The 22,121-nt window shown below is 38.5% G+C and overlaps 3 protein-coding genes across 7 annotated transcripts in view; 2 read left to right on the top strand and 1 right to left on the bottom strand.

The window, feature by feature from the left end:
* The window catches only part of drd4b (dopamine receptor D4b), an 8,118-nt gene extending 3,597 nt beyond the window's left edge, over positions 1-4,521 (top strand). The window contains exons 3-4 of one of the 2 annotated variants that reach the window (XM_007576829.2): positions 494-1,089; positions 4,107-4,521. In XM_007576829.2, coding sequence (XP_007576891.1) covers positions 494-1,089; positions 4,107-4,309 — 799 coding nt within the window. In that variant the 3' untranslated portion in view covers positions 4,310-4,521. Of the gene's footprint in view, positions 1-493; positions 1,090-2,962; positions 3,596-4,106 lie in introns of those variants that run through there. The other variant, XM_016663386.1, reaches the window with a different exon arrangement.
* Positions 4,522-11,062: 6,541 nt separating this feature from the next.
* Positions 11,063-16,173, bottom strand: sirt3 (sirtuin 3). Of its 4 annotated transcripts, none has more exons than XM_007576827.2 (7): positions 15,713-16,173; positions 15,555-15,600; positions 14,581-14,757; positions 13,275-13,507; positions 13,093-13,193; positions 12,695-12,856; positions 11,063-11,481 (listed from the first exon to the last, which is right to left on the bottom strand). In XM_007576827.2, the coding sequence occupies exons 1-7, from the start codon at positions 15,795-15,797 to the stop codon at positions 11,266-11,268; spliced, it is 1,020 nt and encodes a 339-aa protein (XP_007576889.1). In that variant the 5' UTR covers positions 15,798-16,173; the 3' UTR covers positions 11,063-11,265. The 4 variants fall into 4 exon arrangements, with proteins under 4 accessions (XP_007576889.1, XP_016518873.1, XP_007576890.1 ...); XM_016663387.1 differs by having other exon boundaries at positions 15,538-15,600; positions 15,671-15,803; XM_007576828.2 differs by having other exon boundaries at positions 15,538-15,600; positions 15,713-15,751.
* Positions 16,174-16,201: 28 nt separating this feature from the next.
* psmd13 (proteasome 26S subunit, non-ATPase 13) lies at positions 16,202-21,042 on the top strand. Its single transcript, XM_007576826.2, has 12 exons — positions 16,202-16,394; positions 17,534-17,612; positions 17,710-17,800; positions 17,886-17,929; positions 18,017-18,103; positions 19,117-19,288; positions 19,361-19,440; positions 19,520-19,645; positions 19,946-20,008; positions 20,419-20,499; positions 20,574-20,690; positions 20,772-21,042. Exons 1-12 carry the CDS (start codon positions 16,294-16,296, stop codon positions 20,865-20,867), a joined length of 1,137 nt encoding a protein of 378 aa, XP_007576888.1. The 5' UTR covers positions 16,202-16,293; the 3' UTR covers positions 20,868-21,042.
* Positions 21,043-22,121: the final 1,079 nt, after the last annotated feature.

Here is a 22,121-nt window from a genome sequence, read left to right as displayed (position 1 = left end):
AAAACCTGTTCCCCTCCTCGCCTGTGGGGGCGCTGCACAAAAGACCACTGAAGGAAACAACATGAAAACCTCCGAAGAACACATTGAGCGCATCTTCCTTCATGAAATTTAAACAAAGTGGAGTGGCGTCAGATTTTAGCGGCTGTAGGAGTCCTCTTGTGTCTCTGAAGCAAAATAAATGTAAACAACGTCCAACATTTGCTGCTAAGCTAGCTGCTACATTACGAGGACACTTCCTGCTGCAAATGTATAGAAATAACCTCTTCGGTTCATTAAGAAACTCTCTTTCAGTTACTTACCTCACCGTGTTTTTTTCATTAACTTATACCATAGATTTGAAAATATTTAGCATTATAGCAATCCTATAGAAATCCAGCAAAAATGGCTTTGGGTCAAAGAGCTTTCGGTCCTAATTTTGTTAAAGTTTTCCTTTGTTTCAAGAACCTGAAAGAAAACCAAACTTTGGTTGATGTAGCTCATGTTTCTTTTCCAGGTTCATTGCAGTGTCCATACCGCTGAATTACAACCGTAAACACGTGGACTACCGGCAGCTCATCCTGCTGTCCGCCACCTGGCTGCTGGCCTTGGCCGTCGCCTCGCCCGTCATCTTCGGCATCAACAACGTGCCGAACCGCGACCCCAGAGAGTGCAAACTGGAGGACAACAACTACGTGGTGTACTCGTCCGTCTGCTCCTTCTTCATCCCCTGCCCCATCATGGTGCTGCTCTACTTTGGGGTTTTTCGAGGTCTGAAGCGGTGGGAGGAGGCGCGGAAGGCCAAGCTGCGCAGCAGCATCGAGGCGTGCCGGAAGCTGCAGCAGAGCAGCTCGGTCGGCGGCGCCCTGCCCCCGATGATGGGCACCATCCCCGGGGCGCTGCCCATGCCACTGCCCAGGATCATAGAGAGAGATCTGGCTCAGACTCGCATGGACGACTCAGGCGACTACATCCAGCAGGAGATTCCTTATCCACGGCAGTACCGGGAAAACTCAGTGCCAACAGTGAGATTCAACCAGCAGCAAGTCAAGAAGAGGGCGAAGATCAACAGCAGGGAACGGAAAGCTATGAGGGTCCTACCGGTTGTAGTAGGTGAGTAAAAACTGATGGAAAACCAGAATTTAATGAGAACTGCTTTAAATATTATTCTGGGTGCTTTTGGGCCTCTTGGACGAGGCAGTTGGAGTATTTTTAGTATACTCCAACTAAGTATAGACTAGAAATGGCAGACTAGAAATGGCTCCCGAAACCCAGATTATGACTCTGTTTCCCTTGGAGTGTTTTCTCACCTGATAGTCCGGTAGACTCTGATAAATTGGCCTAATTTAGAGCAGAAATGTGCGGTCTGCAGTGCTGGTTGGTGGTTTTGTTATAATATTTTTGCCACTGATCAACTCCCAACAAAATGGCGCCCAACATTATGGTTTCCAACGTTATGGCGCCCAACTTGGGGTGGTTCTGTCGGTTTTTCTGGTCATCTGTGGTTAATTTTTAAATCCATTAATGTTTGTTCTTAAGCTAAGGGTGCTTTCACCTCTGATGGTCCACTAGATTTGGTTTCACTGGGAACCAAAGTTGCAACACTAGTTACATTTTAAGCTGCTGCAGTTCTCTTTCACACCAACCAAATCCTTTGAAAAACCTGTTCTCCTCCTCGCCTGTGAGGGCGCTGCACCGACAACCACTGAAGGAAACGACATAAAAACCTCTGAAGAAGACACTGAGCACAACTTCCTTCATGAAATGTAAATAAAAATGGAGTGATGTCAGATTTTAGTGGTTGTAGTATTTCCTTTTTATCTTTGGTCAAAGACCACAAGTCATTATTCTTCCTAGTGCTGGTCTTATCATTTGTTTTGGTTGTATTTACCCAGAATCCCCTGCACTGTAGTCCATTTCCTGTTTTTGGAGCCGTCTCTGGTCTGCTTGGTGTTCACATATCGGTATAAACCATACCAGAGTTCACTTTAACTGAACCAACACCGAGGTTTGTAGGAGAAACAGATTCGCTTCTTTGGTCCGATTGAGCATTCACACCTCCCCAAATGAACTGGACTTTCTGGGGGTCCAAAATCCAAATCCAAACGGTCTGGATTTGGATTAAAGTGGACTGAACAGCACAGGTGGGAAAATACCCTTAAGGTTCATTAACACCAGCCCTGTTAAGTCCGCTCTAATCCAACTGGAGTCCATCTAGAAAGTTTGGTTTGTTTGAGGTGTGAATGCGTTATTGAATTCTGACCCACCTACAAATCTAGGTTTCAATTCGATTGAAGTGAACTCTGGTTCGGTTTGAATGCATATGTGAACCCCAAGCGGATCGGAGACCGTTCCAAAAGCAGGAAGTGGACTACCGCGCAGGGCATTCTGGGTAAAAACAACCAAAACCAATCCACTAAGCTCGTGCTAGCGGGAGAAATAGCTAGTGTTCTTTTATAAGACAAAAGAGAACTTAGATTTTAGATTCTAGCACCTAGATTTTAGCACCTAGAGGTGCTAAAATCTAGGTGCACCTGTAGGTGCTAAATCTGATGTCACTGCATCTTTGTTTCTATTTGGTGAAGAAGGAAGTTTTGCTCAGTGTCTTCAGAGGCTTTCATGTTTTCTTCTGGTTCTTGGTGCAGCGCCCTCACAGGCCAGGAGGGGAACAGGTTGCTCAAAGGGTTTGGTTGGTTTGATTCAGAGCAGAGAGAAAGAGAAACACAGCAGCTGCAGGTGGAGCAGATGATGTAACTTTGGTCCAAACCAAATCTACCGGACTGTTAGGTGGAAGTCATGGTAACCTGAGGTGAGCAAAAAAGGTCCAGAATGTTTACAAGCAATTTAGTCCTTTAATTTAGTGCCAACTAAACATGTGAACCAGACACCAACTTCAGTGCTGTTAGCCATTAGCTATAGCTAATACTAGCATACAGGCCACTTATGACACTTAACAACCTCACTTGGTTTGTGAATCTTCCTGCAGACTCTGATCAGACTCTTAGGCGAGGAGGTCGACCTTCCTGCAGGTCATCCTGAGTCCCGGAATAAAAGCGGCGCTCCTGACCAACCGTAGCTCCTCATGCAGCGCTGTCACAGCTTAAAGCCTGCAATCCAATTATCACACAACACATGATGATGAACTCAGTCTGAGGAAACAGCCTGAGATGCAGTCAGCGGCTGGTTTCAGCAGCAGACGAGTTTTATTCCTCATTATGCTGAGAAGCAAAATAAAATGTTCTGTTTTACATTCAAAACAAATATAATTGGGTGCAAACCGCTCAGCTAAGCAGATTTTAATTCATTGGGTTGTTCAACAATAAACTCTCCAGAATAATGAGTGACAAAATCAATTTTACTGAAAACAAAGCAGATGTTTTCTGTCTGACTTTTGATTGCTCATAACATTGAGGACGAGCTGTAATCTACTCTTTGTTTCTACACAGCTCCGTTGAGATCTGGACTTTGACTAGGCCACTGCAACACCTTGATTCTTTTGTTATTTCAGTGTTTCTCTTGTTGACTTAATCATTATTGTTCTGTTGATAATCCAGTCTGGTGCATCTGGCCAAATTGATGGGCCTCAAATTTGTCTCTTTTGGCCCACTCAAAGAAAAAATAAAAAATGAAATTACAAAAATAAACTGATACAAGAATAAAGTGAACATAATACAATAAATTATTAGTAATAAGAGAATAAAGTTATAAAATTACAGAAATGAACTCAGAAAGGAATACATTAAAAATAAAACAAGAATAAAGTAAAAAAAATAATAGAAATAAAGTTGTAATTACAAGAATAAAGTCGTACGAGAATAAGGTCAAAATAATACAAAAATAAAATGTTAAAATTACATGAATAAAGCTAAAATAACGCAAGATTAAAGTCATAATAATTTGGAATCAAGGTCATAGAATTATGGGAATAAAGTCAAACAGTAGTGTTGCAGTGTTACGTATTTATCATAATACTTTTTTATCTCATTTCTTTATATATTTTTTTTATTTTCAGTGCCTAGCCCTAATAATTTTAATCTTCTCATCTGTAAAATCAGACCTAACTCTTTGAATCTGACCAGATTCCCACCATCCGGCTCTCTTAACCTGCGGTTCTCCTCTTCGCCCGGCAGGCTGCTTCCTGTTCTGCTGGACGCCGTTCTTCGTGGTGCACACGATGCGAGCATTGTGCCTGACGTGCAACATCCCCGACGCGCTGATGAGCACCGTCACCTGGCTCGGCTACGTCAACAGTGCCCTCAATCCCATCATCTACACCATGTTCAACACAGAGTTCAAGAAGTTCTTCAAGAAATGTTTCCGCAGCTGCTGCTGACAGTGGATTGCTGCCTCCGCAGACTGAAACACCAGAGGAGGTTTGGGTTCACAACATCAGACTGGGACGTTTCCAGTTCACGAGCCGAACTGGAAAGAAGAGAAAGAACATTTTTGTTAAAGTTCTGATTTCATTTGAGGTTTTTATGGATTTTATGTAAAATACTAATGGACTTTGTTTGGTCTGAAATAAAGATTTATTTGACCAGTTCAGACCTTTTGTGGGAGGATGCTGTCCATCCGCCTATAGCTGGATCTGCTAGCTACAGTCCTGGATAAGAAGATTTATAAGGAGACTGAAGAACACAACAGGTCTGGAAAGATTATCCAATAGCAAAACCTTTGGTGGGCACTGCTAGCTAAAAAGCTAGCTGTGATAATGCTAATGCATTAATTAGGAACTTTAGTTCTGCTAACACTAAGGCACTAACCATAAACTTTAGTTCTGCTAACACTAAATCACTAACCATAAACTTTAGTTCTGCTAATTCTAAATCACTAACCATAAACTTTGTTTTTATTTTTGTTTGCATGGCTCCAGTAGCCTGTTGTACTAAAGTGCTACACCAACATGGTGTTTAGCAAAAACTAATGCTAAAGTGCTAGGATGCTAAGTTTTGCGTGAAACCGAATCACAGCAGCGGGAAATGTAAATGTTCCAATTTTGGTCTGAAATCAAACCGATTCTGTGATTATTGTGTTATAATTGGGTTATTATAGTTTTGGGTTATTCATCATAGTTTAATGTTCTTTTGTTTGTCTACTCAGTTAGTTTTAATGAATTTTAGAGTGCATTTGCTAGTTTTTATTAGTTATTACTAGCTAAATATTTAGTTTCAGTTTAGTTTTTATTAGTTATAGCAGTAGTTTTTTTCATACTTTGGTATTATTTTAGGTGTAGCAAGGTTTTGACAACACACGAGAGCAGATTTTTATTTCTGTGAGAGAAAACTGTAAAATACTTAAAGCTTATGAAGAAACTGAGAGCAGTTCTGGTTCACCAACAGCGATGCTTTTTGATAGATGCTACATTAAATGAGACGAGTTCTGAATAGAAACCCAGCTGAGACGTGTAAATTGGACACCAGAGGACACACACTGGGTGTTATTAAATATTAAGCAGAAATGTCTTCTGCTCCAATCTGCAGCTCTGCAGCAGGAAGGTTAGAGAAGACGTCAGAGAGGAAGCAGCGTTCCAGACTTTGATGAGGGAGAAACAGGTGTTGGCTCTCAACAAAACACCAACATCTGTGAACTCAACTTGTTCCAGAGTTGTTTATCTGGAAAAACAAACATCATTGTTACCAGAACCAGAACTAATCAAGGTGAGGCAGCGTTCAGTTTTTAATCTCTTCATCTGAAACAAACAGCTTTTAAAGTTGTGTGTTTTCCAGTCACATAGTGAAACTTTATATCACAATCAAGTAACAATGCATATGTAGCATTGTTATAAAAATGCTACATATGTCAAATATGACTTAAAAGGAATTTGACTTCCTGATATAACGCCTTAACCCAACCACTGCCAACGGCTCCCACAGCTGCAACTGAGGCTCAAACTGGTGATTATCCTCACATCCAAAGAGCATTTGCTGTTGGATACATGAAGAATAACCTCTCAGTCTGCTGACTCTCATCTAACCTCCATCTGTCGCAGTCGAATACTTCAGATGGTGACTGATTGGTGAGCAGAGAGCTGTCTGCTGTTTCTGCTGTTTCATGCATCATTACATGATGCTAAATTTGCTCAGTGGACGAATGACTTCCTGTGAGCAGATGTGAGCAGGATATAAATGGCGGAGCTGGAGAGGCGATAAATGGCGACGCTGGACACCTTTTCAGCTCTGAATGTCTTTATGTTTGCTTAGTCAGCGGGATGAGGCAGAAACAGAGGAGTTCGTCCCTACAAGACACAACTAGACTTTCCTTTGCAATCTATTCCTGTTTATTTAAATAGTTCTGCACCTGAGTCATTGTGAATTGTGAAATGTCCTCATTTGGAAAACCTTATTTCTCAAAAGCAGATCTATCTATTCCTTCAGAATTTGTTTTAGACCTTAAGGCAGAGAAAATGTTTTATTATCCAGAATCTACTTCACAGTTGGATTCTGCTGCTGTGTAACAAAACAAAGCAGAAAAATCCTATGGAAGCTCAGAAAGGCCTGCCAAAAAATAAAATTAATAAAAAGTAAGCACATAAATTATTTTTGTTACAACGTTAGAAGTTATCTAAGACAGACGAAGAGTGCCAGGCAAAGAAAGAAAAATAAATTACAAGAATAAAGTCAGATGACAAAAAGTCTAAAATATTATTAGAATAAATTTGTAGTAACACATTTAAAAACTCATAATATTATGAGAGTAATATAATGTTACAAGACCAAAGTTACACAACAAAAAGTCATATTGGGAGGTTAGTTGTGATAGTATGAGAAAAAAGTCGTAATGTTCCAAAAATAGATATAAGACCAAATGTTATATGAAAGTAAAGTCATAACATTATGAGAGCCAGCAGCCATTGTACAGTGGCTAGTGGCTAGCAGTAAAGCTAGCTGATTAAAACGTGCTGTAGTTTTGCTTGGGTTGCTAGGTAACAGGCAGAGTTCTGCTTGGGTTGCTAGGTAACAGGCAGAGTTCTGCTTGGGTTGCTAGGTAACAAGCAGTGCAGCCTGCTGATTTCAGCAGTTTCAAAAGCAGGAAGTTTTTGAAACAGCTAATTTTCCAAACACCAAAGAAAACAATAAATTATTGCCAAAATGTGCTTGGGTGTGTTTTTTCAGAAGCAGTTGAGACCCAAAATGGAAGTATAAAAGTGTGCAAAATTTTAATTTTGGTTGCCTTTAAATAACTTAAATAACTGAAGGTCACGTAGTTACTTGATTGTGCTATGAAATGGCACTCTGTGTCTGGTAAATAGATGCAACTGCATCAGTTATAACATTGAAACACTTTAAACACAAACCCCTCAGTAACCAAAGCATACAAACAAAACCAAAATTAAAACATAAAATATTGTAAAACTATTAATGATAATCAGCTGATCTCAATCAAAACAAACCATGTGAAAAGTGAGACAGATAATGAATAATAACCAAAATGCTTTAAAGTTTTTCCTCCATGAAGAACATCAACACAGACAGAAAAGATTTCACTTAAACTACATTACCTGTTATTTTCAAAGCAGCTCCTTGAAATGCATTTTGCTCCAGACGGGACAGGAAATCAGGTAACGGGCGATCAGTGTGAGGATTTGATTTAAGAATCAGTAGGAGGCGCTGAAGTCCATCTGATCTGTAATGATCTTCAACACAGCAACCTATAAAAACCTGACAGAGCTCAGAGTCTGAGCAGACATCAGAAAACCTGTTCAGGTTCAAATAAAAAGATCAATTCAGATCTCTGCGGTTTATCCCAGTCCCAGAGTATTAATTACCTCCCAACTCTCAGTTTTATTTTATTATTATTTATTATTAGCATTTTCTTACAGATGACAACAAATTTACTAGAAACGTCACAGTCACTTCTTCTACTCATTTAAATCCTTTAGCAAGGAATGAAGGTGCAACGCCCCCTGTTGGCACCTAAAGCCAAATTAACAGTAAATCCATGTTGTCTGCAGGAAAAAACACCAGAAGTTTTAATAAAATAGAGAAACACTGGAGATAAATATCCACTTTGTGTTTGCATAGATGGTGGTGTTATTGCTGCAGTCCAGCTCGTGGTTAAAGGAAATTAGAAAAGCTGTGGTTTGAACTCACATCAAAAATTATTTAAAAATTTGAAGCACAATCCATTTGTTGGGTTTTAAGGAGATATTTTTAGGAGGAAGTTGTGTTCACACCATCCCTGTTTGTTTTAACCGAACAGCAGTGTGTTTGTGTAGAAAGTTTGGTTCATTTGGTGAGGTGTGAATGATTAATCAAACCAAAAACTTAACTCCGGTCCACCTAACTTTATTGTCACAATCTTAGGTTTCTTTTCTTGGTGTAGCCCTAACACTCCATTGTAGGTTTAAGCATTAAATGCCAATAAATTTGGTGTAAAACTGTTTAAATTTTACCTCTTTGTTTAAATAAAATGAAGCCTGAGGAAGCGTGAGCTTCTCTTCTACATTTCAGCATTTCTTTCCCACCAGTTTAGTTTAAATCAAGATGTGCAACAGCTGCATTACTGCATGGTATTCCTTCACAATGAAGGTTTAAAAAAGGTGAGAGGTCTTTTGTTTCTCTGCAGGATTTCTGGTAATGGACCCGTCACCGTGGCAACGAAATGAAATGTAAATCAGAGCTTTCGCAATTGTGTTAATGCTGGTTTATTTGAACTTTAAACAGAAATAAATTAGTACATGGGTGGTCCGTTTGATTGATCGGCTTCCACACTTCAGATCATTAATGCATCAGGAAATGTGATTGCAGCTGTTGGAAAACTCCTAAACATTCCCTCTGAGTCGCCTGCAGCTGCATGTAAAACCTTTAGGATCCATAATGTGGAAAACAACTGAAAAGGATAAACAGAGGAACAGAAATAAATCTAAGAACATTTTTAACTGTTTTGCTGATGTTTCATTGTATTTTTAGGATTTAAACATATTTATTGTATTAGTCAAGCTTGTATAAAAAGGCTACTCAACTGCTGCATAATTGATAACTTACCAATCATTTAATATCTAAAAATCACAAAAAGTAGAGACAAAGTACATTTGTAAGCCTATGAAACTTTAACAAAACCTGCAGGTGAGTGTCTAGTTTTTGGTTACTCACAGTGGGCAGAGTATCCAGGAAAACTTGGAAATATAAGTTTCAAAAGTCAAAAATCTGCAAGAAAAAAACAGAAAATTTGAAGTAGAAAATTTTCTACTTTGAAATTTTCTGAGATTAGACATTTTTCTGAGTTTTTTTTTGGCAGAAATGTGCTCTTTTTTTCTATTTGCAATGGTCTTAAATGTGCCATCATATAATACTCTGTAAATTCTGATAAAAGATATTTTCAGTGCTGGGAGAAAACATCACCACATCGACGCATCGCTGGGAACAATTCATATTTTTCTGACTTGACAATCCAGATCTGCGGTTATTCTAGTAAATATCAGAACAGGTTTTATTTTCAGAAATCTGGTCATTTATTGTTTTACCTTTTACCGCAGGGGTCCCCAAAGTGGGTCCTGGAGGGCTGGCATCCTGCATGTTTTAGTTCTTTAACACACCTGGATCAAATGATGGCTCATCAGAGGCCTAAGAAGAACATTGTCGTGCTGAAAAGGTTGTTACTGTTGTTACAGGCAGGATGGCGGCCCTCCAGGACCCACTTTGGGGACCCCTGGTTTACGCTCCGCTGTGTTCCGGACAACATGGCTCCATGTTGGCCATTTCAGCTGCACTCTGGCTCCCTCTGCTGGCCGCTCTAAACTTTCCTGTTTGATTTCCATTTAAAGGGAAATTCATTCACAATAAAGTTCTGATTTAATAATTTTTAATGAGTTTTATTCGATTATAAAAACAAAAAACTGATAAATTAGTCGAATTTCTTCAGAATGTCTTTTTTTTAATATATGTGCACCAATTTCTGAGACGTGTTGCTACTTATTTGCTTCTTCAAAGGCCAGGTAGATAGATGCTACATTTATCTTTTACTTTAAAGATTAATCGTGTCATGGTGCAAATATTGAAATCATTTAAATTTTAATATACAATTAAATACTTTTTATTGACAGTTAAAGAATTATGGATGCACTTATTTAATAAAGAAATGACCATATAAAATCTAAAACTAAGTATTTACTTCGATACTCTTGGTATTCCAAATGGAAATATGTTTGAATAAAACTGCAAATAAAATTTCTGAAGGCCAAAATTAAATTAATAAAAAAAGGAAAATACAGAATTAAATTTAGAAACATAAGCAGAAGAAAATTATAAATAAATAGATACATTAAAAATATTGATAAAATAATTAATTTTAATAGCGTCACATTTTTATTCAGCGATATTGGCAGATTTAGCCAATGAAGTTTAAATTGAATACCATCGTATATTGCAAAACAATAACCAATAGTAGGTTAAAAATGTAAGCATCTGACTTAATAAATAACAAAATGTTTAAAAATACAAACGTTCTCTGTGATGAAGGAGCCGGAACATTTTGATTTCAATTTTCTAATCACAAACAAATATTCAGTTACAGGAGCTGAAAGTTGCTTTTTTAAAGAAACCAGGAGAAAGAAACATCAAATAGAAATACAAATTTCAGATGTAACTAAAAGTTAAAATGAGTTAAAAATCTGCACATATTCAAGACTTAAAACTTTATTTGATCAGGTGTTATTAAATAAAACAGTGATGAGAGTAAAATAGAAACACAGCAGCTGTTACCACAACAGCATACTATTGCTACTGCAGACAGAAAAAATGAGTTAATTTCAGCCAAAAACTCAGAAATTTCATAAGTGGAAAATGTTCAACTTTTCAAACTTAGAAAATTATCGAAAATCAAAAATGTTCAGCTTTTAAACTCAGAAATTTCTATGTTTTTTTTCTAGAAAACTTCTAAAATTACTCTAAAAAAATCAGTTTTTTCTTTTTGAGTAAATTTGTGACTTAAAACTCTGGAATTTTCCCTTTTTTTCCTCAAAGATGTGTAAGATTAATCTAAAAATTTCTGATTTTTTTCAAGCAAAAATTTTGACTTCAGAAATTTTGACTTCAGAAGTTTCCCTGTGTTTTCTAGAAAATTTCTAAAATTAACCTGAAAATGTTTAGTTTTTTGGGGGAAATTTACTCCTCTTATTATTATTATCCACAATGGTTCTCATACACCGTCGTACGTCACAGACTTTGATTTCTCATAAAACTGAGAGCAAACGAACCGAGTTCCGCTCAGTTTCTTCTGCTCTGAAAATCAGAGCAAAAGTCAGAAGAAGAATCAACAAATATTAACAAATCTAAAAACCCATAAAAATCATCAAACTTCCTGACTTCCGGCCGCCATTAGAGCGTCCAGCTCCTGAGTCCAGCCCAGAGCGTCGACCAGTTCCTTCACGCCGGTGACCACGTCACCCAGCTGCGTGACGTCATGAGGCCGCCGCCCCCACGCGAAAGGCCCCACCAGGTCCCGGTTGATGAGGAGGCGGGGCACGGAGCTGCGCACGGCTCCGGCCAGGCTGGCAAACGGCTCCACCTGCAGGACAGAAAACGGGGCTCTTCAGCGCTAAAACCGGCCGCCCAAACGTCCTGCAGACAAGCTTCGGTTGCTAGGTAACGGCGCGGGAGATTTTTGAAACGGCTTAAAATAAAACCCACCACACCTTCAGAATTAAGTTTTTATCATTATCTTTTAATGTGCTAAAACAATGTACAGCATGATAAATTAAACCAAGCTCAATCCATTTTCATGATTTATTGTTTTTCTCTTTCCTCTCTTTCAACCAAAAACTGGATGACTAAAGTCTTCAGTTCAACGCTTTGGTCTCAATTAACCCTTTTTTTTTTAAGGACAATTTTGTTTGCAGAGACTTCCTAATTCATTTTATTTGTTGTTTCTGTTGTTTTGTTGATTTATTTTGGATATTTTAAATGTCTTACAGTTCCAGTGTAAATGTTCATTAGGACTTAAATATTATTGATCTCTAAGGGTGCGTTCACACTGCAGCCTGAAGTGACTCAATTCCGATTTTTTGGCAATTCCGATTTTTTTGCCGGGGCCGTTCACACTGCCAGTAAATGCGACCTGTATGCGTTCTGCAGTGTGAACGGGCAAATGACCTGAAAGTGTCCCGCATGCGCAGTAGAGGGCGCCATAGCGTCAGCGTTCTCAGTGTTCTGCCAACTGCCATAAAAAGAAGAAGTGCTCAGTGTTTGCGGAAGTAAACATGGAGGCTAACGGAGGAGCTTAGCTTACATATTTGAAGTTGTTATCCGGCCAGAGCAGCAAATTAACAACTTAATCCTCATATAGTCCGTCATGGTTGTTGTTTTTCTTCCCACTTGCGCGTATCAGGACGCAGGATAGTGAGATTTGTTGAGAAACAGTGACGTTCAGTTTGGATGAAGGCGACCTGGACGTTAGGTCGCATTTGAATTGGATACGTATCGGATATGGGTCAGATTCGAAAAAGAATCCGACCTGTGCTGTTCACACTGCCATGAAAAGATCGGATACAGGTCGCATTACGTCAAAAAAATCGGAATTGAGTCACTTCAGGCTGCAGTGTGAACGCACCCTAAGAGTTTCTACAGAGGGAAGGGTCACTAAATATGAGCAAGAAACCATGAAACTGGATCATTACTGTCAGGCTAATTCATTTTACAAACCACCACTTCACAAATGTCTCTTAAAAGATGTGGACCGAAGAAAACAAAGTGTCAGCATGTTTGGTTGCTATGACGCTTACCTCCAGCGACGTTCCCATGACGATCAGCAGGTCGGCCAGCGGGAAATCCGTCAGGTACTTGAAGAAACTCAGAGGAAGTTCCTCCCCAAAAAACACGATGTCAGGCTTCACCACGCCCTTACAGGTGGGACACCGAGGGACGGCCCCGCTCATCACCTCTGGCTGAAAACATGACAGGCTGGTTCATACCTACCAAGATGGCTGCCAGCTACAAGGTTCCCAGAAGTGTAGCGTCACATGAGAAGTATGTATTAGCAGGTTTTTAGCATTTTGCTAATTTCATTCCAACTCGGCAAAATTTGGATTTTGCTAAATGTGGTGTATTTCCAATAATATTCACTTTCATCTAAGTCAAATCAATTAAATTCATAAAGTGAAGTGAAGACTTTATAGCTCACTCTGAGCTCCTCGCCATCATATTTCCGCAGGCAGGAGGTGCAGGTGGCCGTTGCAAACGTGCCGTGCGCCTCCACCAGCATCTCCGGAGGAACTCCTGCAACTTGATCCACACACAGCGGAGAGCAAACATTAAAACACAACAACACCCATCCGGACTGCAGGGAGGTTTGGAAATACCTACGTCTCTCCAGCCCGTCGATGTTCTGCGTGTACATCCGCAGCAGCTGGCCCTTCTGGTGAAGCAGACGGACAAAGTAGTGCGTCAGGTTGGGCTGGTAGTTACCCGGGTACAGCTCTTTGGCCAGGGCGAAGAAGGGATTTGGGTTTCGATGGAAGAATCCGATCTCGAAGATGGCCTCAGCGTACGGCAGGTCGTACTGCTGCAGGTTGTCATACAGGCCGCTGCCTGGAGACCTGCAGGTCCAGAAAACAAACATGGGACATTTTTGTTTATTATATATGTAAATAGTCTTAATTTAAATGTGACTCATGCAAAATTTTGTGTTTATGCTGATGTTTTCTATTGTTCTGGTCTCTCACTAACAGTGCTTTTAAGCATCCATCCATTCAGGCATTATCTTACACGCACATCCCTATTGAGGTCGCAAGGGGTGCTGGTTGCTTTTATTCATTTACAGTCAAATCTTTATCAACTTAAGCTTGTTTTAGGGTGTCTTACCACCTGATAGTCCAGTACATTCGGTTTGATTGGGAACCAAATTTGCAACATTTGCTACATTTTCAGCTGCTGTGGTTCACTTTCATGCTGGACTGAGTCAAACGAACCAAACTAATTGGAAAACCTGTTCCCTTCCTCGCCTGTGGGGGCACTGCACCAAAAACCACTGAAGGAAACGACACAAAAACCTCTGGAGACACTGAGAGCAACTTTGTTCTTCACCAAATGTAAACAAAAATGGAGGCGTCAGATTTTAGCAGTTGGAGGATTTCTCTTTTGTCATTTCTTCTGCTAGTGCTAGACTAGCATGTTTGTTTTGGTTGTATTTACCCAGAATGCCTTGCACTGTAATCCACACCCTGCTTCTGTAGCAGTATCTGGTCCGGTTGGCGTTCACATATGCACTCAAACCACACCAGAGTTCACTTCAACCGAACCCAGACTGAGGTTTGTAGGCGGACCAGAGTTCACTTTTTTGGTCCGATTTCAAACATTCTAGGCAAACAAACTGGAATTGGATTAAAGCAGACTAAACAGGGCTGATGTGAATGCTCCTTTAAGTACAAATAAATCAAAGATGATGCTGTTTTCTAATTGGAGATTTGAAAGAAAGGATTTTCCAGTCATTGCTACAACTGAAGATCTGAAAATTGAAAAAGTGTCACTGTATGAATATTTAGGATTTTTAATTGATGATTCTTTGTCTTTTACTTCCCACATTCAACAGCTGGCAAAGAAGCTGAGATTAAAATTGGAATTTTATTTCAGGATTAGCTCCTGTCTACTAATCAGAGGCGGGTATTTGCACCTGAAATCTGGGATGCCGCTCGGAGTGCTGATCCCGGCTCCGGCCATCACCACCACCCTTTTGCAGCGCCGCTCTCGGATGTTTTCGGCGACATCCTGCAGAGTCTGTGGCTGAACGGATTCACCTCCACCACCAAACAGTCCTCTTATTATTATCCTCTGGAGAAACGACTCCTGTCTGAGAAGAACTGAACATTTGTATCAGCAAAAACTTCACTGAAAAACAAGAAACAAAGACCAAGCAGAGTTATTTCATTCTTATTACATCTGAATGTCACGTTTAAGTCAAATCATTAATACCTTCAGCTGAAAAAAAGTTTTTGTAACTGATTTAAACTGTTTTCCAGCCCAGGAAACAGAAGGAAACATGTAGCTCAGGTATATAATACTGTTCATCTTAAATTCAAAGTTGGGTAGTAACTTAATTTAAAACTCATAAAATGTACTTTTATGAGTTTTTTATAACTACGCTGCAAATTATACTTTAACTTGAGGAACTTTATTGCTTTACTCTCACTTGAGTAAAATTTCTGGATACTCTATGACTGTGAGTAACTTCACTGAATGAACAACAATCTTGTCTGAATCAAAAATTCACCAAATATTGAAACACACCTGCAGTTTTTGGAAAATTTTCATAAGTTTTATATATATATATTAAAAAAAAGATGGAAAATGTTTCTTTTATCTGATGTTATTTTGTAAAATGAATTATTATTTTGGCCTTTAAAATACCAAGATTTCCAAATATCTTTATATAACGGTAAGTCTGATGAAGGGATTCTTAAATATTAAATGATTAATGATTTTACCAGTTTCTCAGTATCTTTTTACTCTTGAGTAATTTAATTTGACTTTAACTTCAGTAAAAATATGTTGAAGTAGTTCTACTATTACTTGAGTACAATTTTTGAGTATTTTACTCAAATCCTGGTTTATTTATAAAAACATATGTCACCTCAGCAGGAGAAGTACCTGAACAAAGATACTGAACTTTCAATTGGACTCAACCTACTGGGACCTGCAAAGAAAAACAGCGCAATGTCATGCATTATTATTATTATTATTATTATTATTATTATTATTATTACCAGTTCTGGTGGGTGGAAGAGTTTAGCTGTCAGTCCACTAACCTTTTGTACGGATCGTCCTGGCTGCTACTGAACTCAACCTGCGGTCCAAACAACACAGTCTGACAGTTAAAGACAAGCCAGCCATCCCGCAGGATCGGTTCGGATCCGGTTCTGTTGGTTTATGAAGACCGACACCACCTAACAACTCTTAAAATCACGTCAACGTGAGGGAAGTTGTCAGTTTTCCTGCTAAAATATTTGCTGCTGTCCTTTCTTGAATGCTACGTTCATGGTAACTCGGAATTAGCAGGTTCAACAAGACCCAATTAAGTTTGTTTGGGTACGTCAGTGGTGTCTTGTGTCAGGTTTAGATTTATCCGTGGTTTAACACACATAAAGCAAACATGTGGTTACTTATCATGTTTCTGTAGATCGTAATAACGTTGAACCAGCTAGGTTATACACTTATTTTTGATGAACGAACGGCTGATAGGACCCTAAATCTTATTTCCCACACACCTTTGCGACTTGCAGCTGCGCAGACGCAGACTGTGAGCACAGCAATCTACATAACGTTAGCGGATAGTTTAACAACACTCACCAGCTTTCTGCCTGAAAAAAGTCTTTATTTTGTTTCTACCATGAAAGATGTCAGCGGGTACCTCAAACAACAACAGAGCAGCAGCTCCACGCCAGAGATGGCGGCGGAGTGGCACGCTTTGGAGGATTTCTACAACAAAAGGTAAAAAGTTAGCTCTTAGCTTAGCTTCCGTTAGCTTCCCCATTGATTCTAAACGGCACGCTGAGTCATTGAGCTAACGATAGCTAACTAAAAACAATACTAAAAGCTTATTCTAATGGTTTATGTAAACACGTAATCGGACTACATCATAATGAGTAGGTTTTATTTAAGTTCAGTATGTGAAATATGTACTACTTGCTGACAGACAATTTTGTTTAGAGACTTCATAGTTCATTTTTATGTTTTAGGTCATTTATTTATTTAAAATGTCTTCCAGTCTGAGTTTTAAACGTTCTTTGGAAATTCAAAGTTATTGATCCTGGAGAGCATAATTATTTTTTTTATCACATTAATTTATTACATAATTTATCGTCCAAAATGTATTATTGTGATGCTGTGTTGTGATCCATAGCAGCCACTATTTATTGACCAGAAATTGCAAAGACGTGTTTGGATGCAGCATTTTATGCATTCAAACCCCGTTTGGTCATTTGAAAGGACATTCACTGCATTTGTGCACACTCGTTTAAATTATTGCAGTATTAAACAGTGAGTTTACTTCTGGGTTAAAGCAGACTGATTATTTTTTTAACTGCCAAAATTTTCTTTTTAATTTATTTCATGATTATTAAATTTTTACTTCCTTTTTTAAAAAAAAAATATTTAGAATTCTTTTTCCGTTTTTTATATCTATATATTTTTTATATATCAATGATTATAATCAATTTACTAAGACCCTCCTTTTTATTATTGTAATATTTTTAACATCATTTTTAAACATACTGGGGTTTTTTTTACTTATTTTTTTTCTTTTAAAAAATATAATTCATGCTTTAAGTTTTTATTTGCATAATTACATTTTTAAAATGATTTATATATATATATATATATATATGAATTCTTGATATAGAGATGATTATAACCTTTTTCTATGCAAACCCTTAATGTAAATGTAAACAGTTTCATATGATTGTAATTGCAAATTTGTAAAGTGAAGTTGAGATTTGAGGGTAGAAAGTTTTGGTATTTAAAAGCATTAAATAGAGTTACAGTCATATTTACAGTCTCTGCCACTGATCTGCAACAGGTTTGTGCATTTCTCTGGGTTTTATTGGTGATTTTGTTTTTACTTTTTGCAGATTGTGGCATCAGTTGACGTTGAAGCTGACAGACTTTGTCAAAGATCCTTTCTTCAAAACGGGAGACGGCCTCATACAGGTAAATCCCGACTCTCACTGAGGCATACAGAGTCTGTTCCTCAAACTACTGCAGGAACCACAAACTGAGGTTTTAATCTAAATTATTTTTGTTGTAGCTGTATGAAAACTTCATCAGTGACTTCGAACACAGAATCAACCCCCTGTCTCTGGTAGAAATCATCCTTTATGTCGCCAGGCAGATGCCAGGTGAGAACCAGAGGACGGATTTTCTTCAAATGTTTTATTCTCACTTCTTTTTGCGTTCATTGAGATGTTTTCTTCTGGTTTCCAGATCCTAAAGATGCCATCACTTTTCTGGAGAAGACCAAAGAGAAGGTCAGTTAAACCTCTGATTATTTTTTTCCTGTTAATTTTACCAGTCAGTGTTATTGATCGCTCCAGCCGTGTGTTCGTACGATCCAGGTGAAAAGCAGCGAAGAAGCTGTGATTCTCTGCAAGACGTCCATCGGCAGCCTGAAGCTGGAGATCAGCGACCTTCCTGCCACCAAGGTGAGCCAGATTTAAAACGCTCCGAGGCGCGATTCTGAAAACTGAACTGATTCGTTAATGTAGATCAGGTTAAAATGGGTCACAGCTCATCAAGAGATCAGTTCAGTCAGAAACGTCACAATAAAACAGAAACTTAAACCTTTGCTAAAACTAGAAAAACACAATATGTTAGCAGTAGCATCAGTGTCAGCCATTTTTAACCCATCAGTTCAACAGATCAGTCATCCTAAAATTGAACAAATGAAATGTGATGGGGAAAAATAAGAACAAGAGTAAAAAATAAGAGAGAGAGAGACAGAGGGTGGGAGGAGGGGAAAAAAACATGAGAAATGCAAAATTAATCTATAAAACAGCAAGAGAAAATCGCTAACAAATGAGTGAAAGATGAGAAAATGTAAAATAGAGAAAAAAAACAGAAAATGATAAACAAAAGGAAAGAAGAAAAATATTAAACGGGAAAAGTTGGGGGGAGTCAATTAAGATGAAAAAGAAAAAATGTTGAAAATGAATAAAATGAGACCGTTGTTTTTTTAAGAAAAATATAAAAATGGCTAAGAGGAAAAAAAACATAAAAAATATATATCAAAGGAAAAATGTGTGTAAATGGATACAAGAAAAAACTGCAAAAAATAAATAAAAGAAAAAATTAAATGAGAGAAAAAATTGTGAGAAAATAATAAAAACAGAAAGAGATAAAAGGAAAAAATGAATAAAAAGACATAAACAGCAAATTAAAGGAAAAAACAAAACTAAGACAAATAGAAAATGGAAAAAATGAGAGAATGAAGGGGAAGAAATGGAAAAATGAATAAAAGGATAAAAGTAAAAGGTAAAAACCTAATAGGAAAAAGAAAGGTGAAAGGAAAATATAAAATGAAACAAAATAAAAGGAAAAAAAATGAATAAAATTAAAGACCAATAATGAATAAAAACTAACTGAGAAGTGAATGGAAGGGATGAGGAAGATGGTCTGTGTTTGCTGATCCTTCCATCTCTTCGTTCTCCGCCTCCAGAAAATCATCGAGGAGGTGGAGGAAATGCTGAATAACTTACCCGGCGTCACGTCGGTCCACGGACGGTTCTACGACCTCTCCAGCAAGTATTACCGCATCATCGGGAACCACGCCGCCTACTACAAGGACGCGCTGCGCTACCTGGGCTGCGTGGACATCAAAGACCTTCCAGGTGAAAAACGGTAACCATGGCAACAGCAGCTGAAGCTGAGAAAACCGTCTCTGACTCACTTCCCGTCCACAGAAACAGAGAAGCAGGAGAGAGCGTTCACCCTGGGCCTGGCCGGACTCCTGGGCGAGGGAGTTTACAACTTCGGAGAGCTGGTGGGGTCTCCTCTGAAAACCGATGATATTGTTCGGCTCCACAGGCGGGACTCTGACTGTCTTGCTGTTTGCTCTACAGCTGATGCATCCGGTGCTGGAGTCCCTGAGGAACACAGACAAGCAGTGGCTCATTGACACGTTATACGCCTTCAATGCCGGGAACGTGGAGAAGTTCCAGGGCTTCAAGTCTGCATGGGGGCAGCAGGTGGAGCGCCAGCCAAACGCTCTTTATTTAAAAACTATGACTTTATGTTAACGATTACACTGATTCCACACTGAAACCTCCAAATTTGCATCAAAGTATGTTTCCCTTAATTTAAAAATGTAAATCAAAGCACATTCTGGACATATAGACAAAAAAACTCCCTTAGTGACTCAATTCTTCATTTCCAAGAGAAATAAAGTGTAATTTATGTCTTTTAAACCTGAAAAGCAGCCAATAGATTTTTCTTTACTTATAGCTGATCAATTTTGCATCAATATATTTCTCTCTTACCGCCCACAGCCCGACCTTGCAGCTCATGAACCTAAACTGATGCAGAAGATCCAGCTGCTCTGTGTGATGGAGGTGGGTTGGTTTTTTTCACTTCCTGTTTGATCAGATCAGACTATGACTGTAAAGGTCTTTAAAGTGTGTCTATAAAGTATACAAATTAGCATCCTAACCCCTCAGGTCAGATGCAGTTCACTTGAATTTCAGGATGATGGCCATTTTTCAAGATGGCCGCCGTTTTTGAGCCTTTTAAACCAGTGGCTGCCATAAACTGTTACCCATTTCATGACTTTGCTATTTTTTTTTTTTTTTTTGTTTAGCTTTCACTAATTGTTTATGTTTAGTGTTTGCATTTGCTAATTTTTTGTGTTTCGGGGTTAGCATTAGCTTCTGCTCATTTTTTTGTTCCCATTTAGGTTCTGGTGTGGGCATGTGAACGGTTTTGCTGGGATATTTCGTCATAATGGGTGTTTTTGTTTTTCCAGATGACGTTCACTCGTCCTGCGAATCACCGGCAGCTCACCTTCACAGAAATCGCTCAGAGCGCAAAGATCCCCGTCAACGAGGTTAGCTAGCTGGGTTCCTGCAGCTTAGCTACCGCTGACCTGCTGGGTGGCTGACGTTTCTGTTGCTCCTGCAGGTGGAGCTGCTGGTGATGAAGGCGCTGTCTGTGGGCCTGATCAAAGGGAACATCGACGAGGTGGACCAGAAGGTCCAGATGACCTGGGTGCAGCCCAGAGTTCTGGACCTGCAGCAGGTTGGAGCTCGATTTCAGAACCTCAAACCTCCTCCTGATTTAAACATAAAATAACCCATAAACCGCCGGTTTCTGCTTCAGATTAAAGGCATGAAGGACCGTTTGGACTCGTGGTGCGGCGACGTTAAGGACATGACGGTTCTGGTGGAGCAGCAGGCTCACGACATCCTCACCTGAGCAGGTGTCTCCATCGCGTCGCAGAGGGGAGAATATCACCAACATTTCTTTGTCCTTTTTTTTACTGGATGTTCTTTCTTCTGTTACCCTCACTGTTTATCATTTATGTTGTAACATCATCCCCAGAAAAAGACCCAAACTGTAAAAAATACAAATAAAACATGTATAAAAATGATTCTTTCCTTTAATTTCTTACAGCTTTGTACAACGGAGCATTAGGCCAAAATAAAGAATAAAGCCAGAATATTACAACGTATTGTCATAATATTCTGACTTAATTCTGTAATATGACTATTTTCAAAAAATATTTTATATTCATTACTCTATTTTTGTATTATTTTGACTATTCTCTTAACATTCTGACCTTATTTTCATATTACAACTTTATTCACATTACTGCAACTTTATTCTTCTAATGAGTTTATTCTTGTAATATTCTGAATTCTGGTAATTTTATGATTTTACTCCTGAAATATAACTTTATGCTCATATTATTACAACTTTATTCACATATTTCAACTTTTTCCATAAGCTAATTCTTGTAATATTCAGACTATTTTCCAAATATAACTGTATACCTATATTATTTTGACTTTATTCTCATAAAGTTATTTTAATCTAAAAATACAACTATAATAAAGTTCTATTAATTTAAAAAAAAATAAAAATTTGTGTTTTGATTTACAACTCAGCAGACTTACTCATTTTCAGCCTCGCCAACTGGCAAAACTAAAAATTTCTTTACTAAATTGTTTTTTACGTATGAAATTACACAGGGAGATTTATGAATTAAAATGTTTTATCCAAATTATCATATAAATATTTGTGACTTATTTATTGAACGGAATAACTTCGTTAAAAACAAAAACAGCTTGTTTTAGTTTAGTCTGCCGGTTGTTTTAAACGCAGAGGGGAACAGATGAAACACCTGAACAGGTGACGAAGCTGTAAGGTGATGAAAGGTTTCACCTTTAATCACAAACCTTCCTGACACATTTAGCGGCGGTAGCAGCAGATTTTTTTTTTATCATAAACTTGTCTCGGTTTTACTGCAGCTGCTGCTAAAAGACAAAATTAAAATTCAGTGAGAAATCAAACTCCTCGTGATGCAAAGGAAGTGACGTCATTGCCGTTATTCATTTAGCCTTTTAAATAAAAAAAGTAACGCTGTTTTAACCTCTCTCCTGTTTCTGGAGGTTTGTTTGTTTTAATTTTCTACACCTGAAGCTCATTAGCAGCTCAGCTGAGGCTGGA

This window comes from Poecilia formosa, unplaced genomic scaffold (genome assembly GCF_000485575.1).
Source record: "Poecilia formosa unplaced genomic scaffold, Poecilia_formosa-5.1.2 Scaffold417, whole genome shotgun sequence".
Classification (NCBI taxonomy): domain Eukaryota; kingdom Metazoa; phylum Chordata; class Actinopteri; order Cyprinodontiformes; family Poeciliidae; genus Poecilia; species Poecilia formosa.
Note: the sequence above shows the minus strand (reverse complement) of the source record. Positions and strands in the feature narration are given on the sequence as shown.

Bases quoted from the DNA above. Each gene is read 5' to 3' on its own strand.
- sirt3 (XM_007576827.2), bottom strand. From the start codon at position 15,797: ATGGCTGGCTTGTCTTTAACTGTCAGACTGTGTTGTTTGGACCGCAGG. The intron at 12,857-13,092 runs GTGAGCTATAAA...TCATGTTTTCAG, and splicing joins ATGATGGCGAGGAGCTCAGA to CCAGAGGTGATGAGCGGGGC. The intron at 11,482-12,694 runs GTAAGCGTCATA...TCTGTCCTGCAG, and splicing joins TCATGGGAACGTCGCTGGAG to GTGGAGCCGTTTGCCAGCCT.
- psmd13 (XM_007576826.2), top strand. From the start codon at position 16,294: ATGAAAGATGTCAGCGGGTACCTCAAACAACAACAGAGCAGCAGCTCC. The intron at 17,613-17,709 runs GTAAATCCCGAC...TTTTTGTTGTAG, and splicing joins CGGGAGACGGCCTCATACAG to CTGTATGAAAACTTCATCAG. The intron at 19,289-19,360 runs GTGAAAAACGGT...TCCCGTCCACAG, and splicing joins GGACATCAAAGACCTTCCAG to AAACAGAGAAGCAGGAGAGA.